This window comes from Heloderma suspectum, chromosome 5, assembly GCF_057233095.1.
Source record: "Heloderma suspectum isolate Gila_16-S chromosome 5, 16-S_ref, whole genome shotgun sequence".
NCBI classification, from domain to species: Eukaryota; Metazoa; Chordata; class Lepidosauria; order Squamata; family Helodermatidae; genus Heloderma; species Heloderma suspectum.
Genome location: NC_139462.1, coordinates 69,793,903 through 69,806,750, shown reverse-complemented (window position 1 = coordinate 69,806,750; position 12,848 = coordinate 69,793,903). Strand labels below are relative to the sequence as shown.

Below are 12,848 nucleotides of genomic sequence, written 5' to 3'. Positions count from 1 at the left end.
GGTAGGACAGGGATCTGACAAAGAATGGCCAAATTATAGCAATTTGTTTTAGAAAAATCGCTTCAAGGCACAGGGCACATACCATTTTTGTGCCCATCCAAAATGTATCCTCAGCTTCCCCATTTGCCAGTTTAAATTGCTATGCTACCCTGAGAAAAGCTGGTGTGTTCCAGTGAATTTTCATTAAAACAAAAACACACACACACACACACACACACACGGTTAAAACTCACCCTCCAGCTTAAGGCTACAGTTCTAAAGACACTTACTAGGGAGTAAGTGCCACTGAATGCAGCAGGACTGATCTTCTGTCTGAAAATGCATAAGATTGTGCTATAAGAGTTAGCATGCAATCCTATGCATGTTTAGACAGAAAAACTCCAACAACTCCCAGCATTCCCCAGCCAACTGGGAGTTGGAGAACTTATTTCTGCCTAAACATGCATAGGATTGCATCCATAAGGTGCCTACAAATTCATGTTGTTGTTGTTGTTCAGTCGTGTCCGACTCTTCGTGACCCCATGGACCATAGCACGCCAGGCCTTCCTGTCCTGCGCTCAAGTTAATATTCATTGCATCGGTGATGCTATCTAGCCATCTCATCCTCTGCTGTCCCCTTCTCCTTTTGCCTTCAGTCTTTCCCAGCATCAGGGTCTTTTCCAGAGAGTTTTCTCTTCGCATTAGGTGGCCAAAATATTTGAGCTTCAGCTTCAGTATCTGTCCTTCCAATGAGCACTCAGGGTTGATTTCCTTTAGGATGGACTGATTTGACCTCCTGGCAGTCCAGGGGACTCGTAAGAGTCTTCTCCAGCACCACAGTTCGAAAGCACCAATTCTTTGGCGCTCAGCCTTCCTTATAGTCCAGCTCTCACAGCCATACATTACTACTGGGAAAACAGTCTGCCACAAAAACGCTAGCGCAAGCGGCGTCCCTCTAGGGGTCAGTAATGACCCGGTGCTTGCACAGGAGGAACAAATTCATACAGGTATCCAAAAGCATGCAAATTCTAAGTCAAAGAACCTACTTTAAACTTTCACAAACCAAGAAAGCAGCAAAGATGTTGCAGCAAAACAGCAGCTTTATTAGGGGCTCACAGTCTCACATACTGTGCTCGCTGTGAAACCTCAATGTTCCACCTACTATTTGACTGCTTTCAACTCCTATCTTCTTTCTCTGCAGTTAGGAGGCAGCATGGAAGCTGGGGTCAATGCTATGTTAGATGTTCAGTAAGATAAATGTTTGTACTTTCAAGTCATTTCAGTCTGATAGCCACAGCCAACCTGTTGCAAAGCTCATTTTCATTTTGTATTTTTGGCTATGGCTGTGGAGCCATAGCCAAAAATACAACCAAAGACATGATTAGAACCTAGTACTTGCTCTGTCTATTCACACATACTGAAGTATCAGATAATTTCAAAACAGAGCTGAACTGTTGAAAAGGCCATCCCTGTTCATATTTAGTCATAAATGCAAGACTTACTCACTTCCTTGATTCTCTTGTGATTTCAGCTTGTGATCATACAAACACTTGCCCCAATGCCCATCTATACTCAGTTCATGTATCCCTCACTACAGCATCTATCCAACGTGTTGAACCTTATTTCTCCACTCATTTTCCCACTCAGCTTTTCTGAAAGCTGGACAAATTATAGCCCTGATCAAGAAGATTCTTCATATTAATTTATTATCTATAGTAAAAATCATAAAGCATAGAATGCATGCTTTATAACAGTAATACACTAAAAAATACATGCTATCTCAAATTTAGTGTTGCTCCCAAGTCTCTCTTCAGCAAAGGAGATCGTTACCTTGTCGTGGCGCTGGAGCTTGAGCACCTCAATGATGTCATGAGCTAAACCATAAAGGGACACCCAAGACGGGAAGGTCATGGCAGAGAGGTCAGACTAAATACGATCCCTGGGGAAGGAAACGGCAACCTATCCCAGTATTCTTGCCATGAAAACTAAATGGATCAGTACAACCAGAGATATGTCGGTATACCATTGGAAGATGGGACTCCCAGGTCGGAAGATGGTCAAAATGCTACTGGGGAGGAACAGAGGATAAATTCAACTAGCCCCAGATGTGATGACGCAGCTAGCTCAAAGCCGAAAGGACGGCTAGCAGCCGATGGTGCTGGTGGTGAACGACGAATCCGATGTTCTAAAGATCAGCACACCATAGGAACCTGGAATGTAAGATCTATGAGCCAGGGCAAATTGGATGTGGTTATTCGGGAGATGTCAAGATTAAATATAGACATTTTGGGTGTCAGTGAACTGAAATGGACTGGAATGGGCCACTTCACATCAAATGACCACCAGATCTACTATTGTGGACAAGAGGACCACAGAAGAAATGGAGGAGCCTTCATAATTAAAGTGGATAAAGCAGTGCTTGGATACAATCCAAAAAAATGACAGAATGATCTCAATTCAAATTCACGGTAAGCCATTTAACATCACAGTGATCCAAATATACGCCCCAACCACAGATGCTGAAAAAGCAGAAGTAGATCAGTTCTATGAGGATCTGCAGCACCTACTGGATAGTACACCAAACAAAGATGTTATTTTCATTACAGGAGACTGGAATGCTAAGGTGGGTAGTCAAACGACACCTGGAATTACAGGCAAGCATGGTCTGGGAGAACAAAATGAAGCGGGACATAGGCTGATAGAATTTTGCCAAAAGAACTCAATGTGCATAACAAACACTCTCTTCCAACAACCTAAGAGACGACTTTATACATGGACTTCACCAGACGGTCGACACCGAAATCAGATCGACTACATCCTTTGTAGCCAAAGGTGGCGGACATCTATGCGGTCGGTAAAAACAAGACCCGGACGAACTTCTTATTGCACACTTTAGAATCAGACTAAAGAGAATAGGGAAGACCCACAGTCCAGTTAGATATGAGCTCACGAATATTCCTCATGAATATGCAGTGGAGGGGAAGAATAGATTTCAGGGACTAGATTTAGTAGATAGGGTCCCGGAAGAACTATGGACAGAAATTCGCAACATTGTTCAGGAGGGGGCAACAAAAAACGTCCCAAAGAAAAAGAAAACCAAGAAGGCAAGATGGCTGTCTGCTGAGACACTGGAAGCAGCCCAAGAAAGAAGGAAAGCAAAAGGCAACAGTAAAAGGGGGAGATATGCCCAATTAAATGCAAAATTCCAGAGGTCAGCCAGAAGAGATAAGGAATTATTTTTAAACAAGCAATGCGCAGAAGCGGAAGAAGATAATAGAATAGGAAGGACAAGAGACCTCTTCCAGAAAATTAGAAACATGGGAGGTACATTCTAGGCAAAAATGGGTCAAAAATGATCAAAAACAAAGATGGCAAGGACCTAACAGAAGCAGAAGAGAGCAAGAAAAGGTGTCAAGAATATACGGAAGATCTGTATAGGAAGGATAATAATATTGGGGATAGATTTGATGGTGTGGTCAGTGAGCTAGAGCCAGACATCCTGAAGAGTGAGGTTGAATGGGCCTTAAGAAGCATTGCTAATAACTAGGCAGCAGCAGATGGCAGTATCCCAGCTGAACTGTTTAAAATCTTGCAAGATGATGCTGTCAAGGTGATGCATGCCATATGCCAGCAAATTTGGAAAACACAAGGAGGGCCAATAGATTGGAAAAAATCAACTTATATCCCCATACCAAAAAAGGGAAGCACCAAAGAATGTTCAAGCTATCGAGCAGTGGCACTTATTTCACATGCCAGTAAGGTAATGCTCAAGATCTTGCAAGGTAGACTCCAGCAATTCATGGAACGAGAACTGCCAGATGTACAAGCTGGGTTTCGAAAAGGCAGAGGAACTAGAGACCAAATTGCCAATATCCGCTGGATAATGGAGAAAGCCAGGGAGTTTCAGAAAAACATCTATTTCTGTTTTATTGACTATTCTAAAGCCTTTGACTGTGTGGATCATAACAAATTGTGGCAAGTTCTTGGTGGTATGGGATACCAAGTCATCTTGTCTGCCTCCTGAGGAATCTGTATAACGACCAAGTAGCAACGGTGAGAACAGACCACGGAACAATGGACTGGTTTAAGATTGGGAAAGGAATATGGCAGGGTTGTATACTCTCACCCTACCTATTCAACCTGTACGCAGAACACATCATGTGATGTGCTGGGCTTGATGAAGCCAAGGCTGGAGTTAAAATCGCTGGAAGAAACATTAACAATCTCCGATATGCAGATGATACCACTTTGATGGCTGAAAGCGAGGAGGAGCTGAGGAACCTCATGACGAAGGTGAAAGAAGAAAGTGCAAAAGCTGGGTTGTGGTTCAACCACAAAAAAAACCAAGATTATGGCAACCAGCTTGATTGATAACTGGCAAATAGAGGGAGAAAACGTGGAGGCAGTGACAGACTTTGTCTTTCTAGGTGCAAAGATTACCGCAGACGCTGACTGCAGCCAGGAAATCAGAAGACGTTTACTTCTTGGGAGGACAGCAATGACAAATCTTGATAAAATAGTGAAGAGCAGAGACATCACACTGACAACAAAGGTCCGCATAGTTCAAGCAATGGTATTCCCCGTAGTAACCTATGGCTGTGAGAGCTGGAACATAAGGAAGGCTGAGCGAAGGAAGAGAGATGCTTTTGAACTGTGGTGCTGAGGAAAATTCTGAGAGTGCCTTGGACTGCAAGAAGATCAAACCAGTCCATACTCCAGGAAATAAAGCCAGACTGCTCACTTGAGGGAAGGATATTCAAGGCAAAACTGAAGTACGTTGGCCACATAATGAGAAGACAGGATACCCTGGAGAAGATGCTGATGCTAGGGAAAGCGGAAGGCAAAAGGAAGAGGGGCTGACCAAGGGCAAGATGGATGGATGATATTCTGGAGGTGACGGACTCGACCTTGGGGGAGCTGGGGGTGGCGACGGCCGACAGGAAGCTCTGGAGTGGGCTAGTCCATGAAGTCACGAAGAGTCGGAAGCGACTGACCGAATAAACAACAAAACAACCCAAGTGTCTATAGTCTCAGAACAGTAAGCAAACTCAACCAAACTCACTCACTTTCCTTTTTCTTCCTTTTACTGTGTCTGGTAATACAGTAGAGTATTGCCAGCCACTTGATAAAGTGTTCTCTCATTTATTTATGTTGTGCTGGCAGAATCTAATCACTGCAACATAGCCAAAGGAATGGCTTGCAATCTACTGCCAAGTGAATGAGCTCATTCACCAAACCAACACTGTTACCAGCTAGAGGCTCTGCACAGCAGCAATACCTCATGTGTTCAACTGCAAATGCTATAAAGGACAGAGATGAAGAAGCTGAAGTCATTCCAAAGTATTCAAAGCTGAAACCTACAATTTTCAAAGCTGACAAACATATCCTGTGATATTCTTTTGATGCAGTGTTTGTTTATTTTCGCAAATTATCGCAAAAGGTTTTCATTCTTGTTTTTCATCAGGGAAGATGAGGCTGTGCAGTGAAGACTGCAACACCACTCATTGATTTGAGTGATTCTGTAAGGACCTAATGTGGGAACTTTCACAGTCAAATTTATGAACAGTGCTGGAGAAGAATATATGTTATATTGAGGAAACATACATCTAACAAATCCATAGGCTCATGATGGAATCACTTTAAAAAAGCAAACCATGAGTAGAGATGTGTTATCTGAATCTGCCCCAACCATATGATATATTCCACCATGTATCACAACAACTCTTCTTTTGGGGTTCTATATAGTAAAGTCTTTAATCTCTATAAATGAAACAAGAGGGTCTTGCAGCACCTTAACACCACCACAACTGTTCTGCAGGTGTTTGCATTGGAGCAGACGTTCACCACCACAAAGTGCTTGGACTTCATCAACACAGCAAGAGTGACTGGGAAGAAATCCAGCATCTTCCACGTGCCAGTAACAAAACCAAACAAAGACCTCTCTCCCATTTAAAAGCAACCAGCAAAGTATGCCCATAAATTAAAACTATTCCCAATCGATAAGGAAACTCCAGGCAGGTAGTAGGACTCCATGTCCACCACATAACTCCACGTTAGGAAAATCAGAAACTACATAGATGTTGATCCATCTAGTTCAGTGTTGCCTGAACTGACTGGCAGCTGCTTTCTAGTTTTAGACAGGAATCTTTCACAGCCTTACTTGGAAATACTGGGGACTGAACCTAGGACTCCTGAATGCAAAGAAGGTGCTCTACCACTGAGCTCAGGAAGGAAGCGAGACAACATGCTTACATGTTCCCAACTGAAGGAGACAACAGGCTTCTGGCTGCCTCCTGAATCTGCCCAGGAGAGGAAGGAAAATCACACTGCGAACCAGTAACTTAAAAGCTACAGCTGCTTTGTCCTTGCAGAGAACTGTAGGATAATTATCTAAAACCCATGGCTACAAAAACAGCCTTGACAGTAAGGATGCTACATAGTGAAATCATCAAAGCTGAGGGATGGGTATGCATATATAAGGAAATATCACCAGGCTTTCACTGCCCCATATAATTTCTTACTCTTACCCAATAACTACTATAAGCTGAATTATCCAAAACTTCAGCACATACATTGTAAATTTGCTCAATTTAAACTGGGTGCATGACCTCCTTGCCATACAGAGTCCATATAAGCACACCTGCTCCTCAGAAACATTGGATTAGCTAGTACAAAAAATATGTTGGCATTGGGGTTATGCTGGTTGCAGAATCCAGCTCTTCATGCCACATAATTTTTATTTGTTGTGGCCAGGTTCTAATAAAGGAAAGAAAAAGCCAAAGTAAGTGATCTGGAGAACAGAAGGTGCTGGATACTGGGCATCCTGGTACTGGGAGGACCTACCAGCACCTACTCAGAGTCCCAAGATACCCAAGTGCTCCAATACTAGAATCTGTGATTTTAGACAACATGGTGATAAAGATCAGCAAAGTTTGACCACCCTTCGAATGTCTTCTGCGCACATAATACTCATCAGTGATCCACCTTATCACTTATGCAGTTTTGAGGCTGGATCATGGTAGGTATAGCCCTTCCTGTCAAAACCTGCCCATGATCTGAGGTCACCACCATGTCATGAAACACAGGCAACATTGGTCCCAGAGAGAGCAGGGCTAGCTAGTCATTTACATTTTGCACTACCTCACCACAGTATGTCTACTCATAAAATAATGCTCTCTTGCTCTTGCTCTCTGCCTCTTCATTTGATACTGAAAGACATTTCATTTTAACTCTACACAAGAAAAGAATGAAGATAGTATATATTACAGGAGGTGCCAATGAAATTTATGAATAAAATCTGAACTGGCAATATGAAGAATCAATTATTTCATTTACCAAACTACATTGCGTGTTCGTCAGTATCTGAAAATCTGGAACACGTGCAGCTCACCACAACCTGCCTGCAGTGCAAACGAAGTTCTCTTTTAATACTAGCGCAAAAATTGTAGTGATGACATTGTCTGCTTCTCAGTGCACTAAATCCATATGAAAGGATAACAAGACAAAAAGGCAGGCGTCATAGCAAAGCCAAGGTGTGTCACAACTTCTCTTATATTATGAAAATCCACACTTCCTAAATTTTGTATTCGACTGTTAAAACACATTTAAAACAACCAGATGGACTGGTTTGATTACCAGCTCAGCATGGAATGAAGGAGTTTGTGGGTTTGCCTTCGCTTTTCTCCTCCTTCCTTAGATGCATACAAAAGCAAAAACATCTGGCATTTGCATGACAAGAGGACAGTCAGGATGCCTCAGGACCAGATCTGCCCTTGCAGATCTTAGGTTGCCATATGGGTCCTCCAGGTAAAGGTGCAAAATGGGGCATAACCTTAGTGATTGTCAGGATTCCTCTTCAGAAGAACACAGAAAATTGAGCATCTCCAAACATATGCATATTGCATTTTCCTCACGATCAAGTTACAATCCTCCCATTCCTGGAATGAGGAATAAGAGCTTCCAGCTCTGCTCAAGACCCAGCACCTCTCACTTTAGAGATTATGCACTGAGAACTACATAGATGGCTTGGGTAAGTGGTTGTGTAGGAGACGCTGAAAGCCTAACATGAAAGCAGAGGGGAAAAGTAACTGTATAGAAAAAGGCAGAATCTGGAGCTGTTTGGGTGTAACAGTGGCATTCGGCAGTAATTCATGGATTAATCCACAACAATTAATCTATTCAGACATCATGTGTTACCGTGACATCTGAAAATGGGCACTTGGGGTTGTTTGTGGGTTGAACAACTCCCAGTTAAACCATGGTTTGTTCTTGGGTTAACCAGGGTTGTTTGTGGGCTAAACAACCCCAACTGCTCGGGTTTGGATGTCATGGTAAGAAACTATGCATGTGGCATTTGTAGGTTGTTGCTGGAAACTGAAAGGACCTTGCACATGGTATGCATCATAGTTTAATTAACGCATGAATTGCTGTTGAGTGCTGCTATTACGTCTGAATAAGATCTCTATGTGGCTAACTCAGATACTCTTGCAAAGGTCCTGTAAAGTTATGGGGCTTCTATGTAAACAAAGGAAATCACATCTTTCTATGTTTTAGCCCCTGCTATAAGACACCTTGAGTCTTTTTTAGAGAGAGGCATCTAATAAATTTAATAAATGAATGGATGAATTTGAAAGTATAATTCTTCAGGAGGAACCTGGGGCATAGGTCTCCCTAAATGTTTCAACCTTCAGCCATTCCACCCGAGGCTGCTGAAGAGCAGCAATGTTAACGAAGGATAATTAACGTAAGAGTAATATATGGCGCTTTTCTGTAATACGCTTTGAGAGCTTATTTAGCAGAAAAGTAATTTAAAACAACAACTAAGTATTCAACTGCAAGAAGGCAAAAAACCCACCACCTTCTGAAACCCACACCTCAACCCCCCTTTTCTTTATTTCACAGTGTATTTAGCATTTCAAAAGGACAGATTCCGGCAAAAGATCCAGACACTACCCAGTCACAAGACCTGACCAGTCACAATGAATGGAATGGGATGTCATGTGAAAGTGTGCTGTCTACACATGTGATGTCATCATCGGCCTGGCCTTGACCAGCTTCCCCCACAATACAAGATTATGAAATGACCCATTTCTTAACCATTCGATTATTCAGCAAATAAAGGAGGAAGGGAACAGGAAATACAAAAAGCAGTTTGACACTACGGTCTGAAGTAGCTGGACTAATTACTGCAGGAAAACCCCCACTAATGTTGGACCTCAAACTTCAGTGAAGAGAAGTAGTTTCCATTACATCTAGGGAAGCTATTTTTTTTATGAATTCAAGTCTACAGGCAAAAGGGTCATAAACACAAAGAATGATAGTGTGAAAATACATTCAAGGAAATTCCTTAGGAAATATTAACATTAATTCTGCTCATCTGAAGACAGTAAGAACAGATACAGAATAGCTGGACTTGTTCAGTTCACTCTAGAAGCAGAAAGTAACCCTTAACTTGGAAGTACCTCTGTTCTCTCCATAAATTAGAAGTTATTTTGGGGATTGTGGAATCATCTCACTCCTTGCTGCCCATTCCTAAATATGGAATTTTTTCACAAAGCTTAGAGCAGCCAGAAGCGATTGCTCCAACAGAGGCAGCCACCAGTACATTTCTGCATCAATACTAGTAGGGCATCCCCAAATGTATGTACGTAGTTACTATCATAACCTTCCCTCTGTACATGATTCCTTTTTCACTGGTGCTGGGCTACTGCTGGTTTATGGCCATACCCTCTATGCCTCCAAAGGATGCCTTGGAGGATGTTGCTTGGTGGCGGTTTTATATTCCTGGCACATGTCTGTGTGTGCAGGGAATGTGTGTGCTGCTTGTTCTATGGGGTTCTGGTTAACATGTTAGTCTTGTCAGGTAAATAGAGTAAAGCCTTGCACGGGCGCAGGTTACAGTCCTGATACTGGCATTGTAATGAAATACAGACTCGCATTATTACTCTCTAGTGTCACCCACCACTCTTACATTGCAAGCTCATTCCACACCATGCCCTGTTTACACCAAGCTGGGATGTATGGAAAGCTCTGCAGTTATTGCACAGGTGTCGCTGCACATCTGAAGTTGTGTATGTGGTGGTAGTGCAGTATGCTGACTATATGCTAGAGTCCAGCATCCTTGCTCCAAAGCAGGAATGGACAATGCTGGGTGGTCCAGGGGCCCATTATCAGTCCCGCACTCTTGCTGCTGCACCTCCCGCAGCAGCAACAAAAACTGCAGTTTCATGTGGCAGCAAGCTGCTACTCAAAAGAGCCACATTTAGCATAAAAAAAGAGCTACATGTGGCCCGTTTTAGTCACTGTAGTGATTTGAAAACAAGCTAGATTTGGCACTTTTGAGTCTCCGTAGCAGCTTGCCGGCCAATGTTTTTGCTGCTGCACCACTGAATTTCAGCAGTGCGGGGGCCATACTCAAGGCCCTGGGGAACCACACGCGCCCCCTAGGCCATTTGTTGACCACCCCTGCTTCAGAGCAAAGCACTAGTTGCCATCCTATCCAATTCAGACATCACTTGACAATAGTTGGATTGGGCTAGATTGTTTGTATGTATCAACGGAGATCTGAACACAAGTTCAGCGCAGACACTCTTTGCCCTCAAAGGACATATGGTAGTAGGTGAACCGAGACAAGAGGCTCAAAACATCTCAGGCCTACATCCACCTACCTGGGAGTAAGTCCTGTTGAATATAACTGGACTTAATTCTCAGTAGATATGCATAGGATTGCACTGTCAATTTTAAAAAAAATAATTTTATAATACTAAATGCATATCTGCAGTGTCAGAAAATGAGTTACCACGTTTTTTAAAATTTTATTTGCAGTTCTATACATACATGAAAACATTATCTACAAACAATATAAACACGAAATTACTATCAATCACAAATTACGTAAGAGATACTAGCTACGCAATGAAAAAGACATACATATACATTTATCATTAAATTATATACAAAATAAGATAAATAGCAAAGTGTTACCATGTTTTTAAAATTCATATTGGCAAATTTATATAAGCCTACACTCCCAACTACTATTCCCTACTAACTGAAGCTGCAATCCTATGCACATTTACCTAGGAGAAAGCCCTAATGAACATGGAGGGACTTATTTCCACATATAGGATTGTATTGTAGAAGATCTACCACATAGCATTAAACATCACAAGACGGTTGTATTTGTATCCTATGCATCTTCCAAGGTGCTCATGGCTGAACAGAAATTTGAAAAAGGGGAACAGTTCAAGTCCCATGCTTTCTCCATCACATGACATCGCCTCGAATTAGACATTTCTCACCTGAAGCCCAGTGCAGCAAATAAATAAATAACCGTACAACCTTATGTCCACTCAGAAGTTGGTCCCATTGAGTTCAATGAGGCTTACTCCGAGACAAGCGTGCATAGGATTGCAGCCTAAGCCACCTGAAAAGGAAATGGGAGACACTCCAGAATACAGGGGGTACATCATAACCACAAGCTCGGCTCACCGACTCTAACAGACTTTGCCCCGGAAAGAAGGCTGCCTATTACGAAACAGTTGGTGAACATGTGCAACGAGTCTTAACCATTTCAGGGCCATGTTTTTTGTTTTTTTTTTAAACCACATTCCTCCCACAGCACCGCACTCTCCCTCGAACCAAAGGCTACCTGTAGCAAGCCAATTCTCCCTTCCTGGCCCTTCCATCTCGGGACACTTTGCCAAGACGCCCTACGAACACTTCGGCAAGGAGAGCGGAGCGGAGGCTGCATAAGCGAGGAAAAAGCGACCTGGGTGTGCATACGAGAAAAAGAGCTCATTCACCCCCTGAATTTCTCTCATCTCGTGGGCGCCGGGCTCTTGCCAGAATGACACACACACACTCACTCACACACACACCAATGATGACTCAAGAGTAAGGAACGCATTTCCTCACCTGAACCATTCCCTGGGCTCCCTACCAGGGGGAGAAGCCGAGTTGCCGCCGCCACTGCTGCTACTACAGATACTGCCGCCGCCCCTTTTGTTAAATAGCTTCTGGAGCAGCGTAGGAGCCATGCCGCCGCCGCCGCCGCCGCCGCCGCCTAGGAAAGCATGGGTGTGGAGCCAGGGTTTACATACAACAAACCCCTTGAGCTAGCCGCGGTCCGGAGGCTTTGCTGCTGCTGCAGCCGCGTCAGTAGCAGTGCTCATGCCAGCGGCGACCGGGTCATCAAGAGCGGGCCGCTAAGCAGCAGCAGCAGCAGCAGCAGCGCTTAATTAATGCCCCTTACTAGCCAGCGCCTCCCTCTTTTCCCAGGCAGGCATTAATGGAGGCGGCCAGTCATATGACTGGGCGATTGCCAAGCCGGTTTACCCAGCAGCGCGCACAGCTCCCCCGCGCGATCGGCTCGCGCTCCGCAGCCCGGAATCCGAGTCTCTCTCGGGATCTTTCCGAACGTGCAACACCCGTCCAGTGTTTGTCATTGGATACCCGGGGATTCCGAGCCTTCCCCGGGCACGCCCCAAAGCTCCAAGAGCCACTCTTAAAGCGATACGAGACTGCTTGCGTTCTTTAACGTGTTTTTTTAGAAGGGAAAAAGTTCCAGAGCCATCGAAAGGGACGCGAAAAGGAATGAGGAGCTAATGGAAAAGGAGGCTGGTTTCCTTAGACACAGCACAGTATTTCCACTTTAATGAAATTAACCACATCTCTCTGAAGAATAACGCACAAAGGAGCACACATAAGTGTTAAAAAGGACTGGAATTTGCAGTACTAATGTGTCATTACATCACAGTCGGGTCTAGCTCGAATTCTTCGGGTCGAAATATAATGGCTGATATATTTCTGCGTGTAGTTTTGTACCTTCCAAAGTGAAGGTTTGTCTTTGCTCTAATCGGTTCAGCTAC

The 12,848-nt window shown here is 43.6% G+C and overlaps 1 protein-coding gene across 2 annotated transcripts in view; it reads right to left on the bottom strand.

Annotated features, from left to right (window-relative positions):
- Positions 1-12,308, bottom strand: part of FNIP2 (folliculin interacting protein 2) — a 68,491-nt gene extending 56,183 nt beyond the window's left edge. Inside the window, exon 1 of one of the 2 annotated variants that reach the window (XM_084856358.1) lies at positions 11,896-12,308. In XM_084856358.1, the coding sequence (XP_084712484.1) occupies positions 11,896-12,017 (122 nt within the window). In that variant the 5' untranslated portion in view covers positions 12,018-12,308. The remainder of the gene's footprint in view (positions 1-11,895) is intronic. The other variant, XM_084856357.1, reaches the window with a different exon arrangement.
- Between the last annotated feature and the right edge of the window lie 540 nt (positions 12,309-12,848).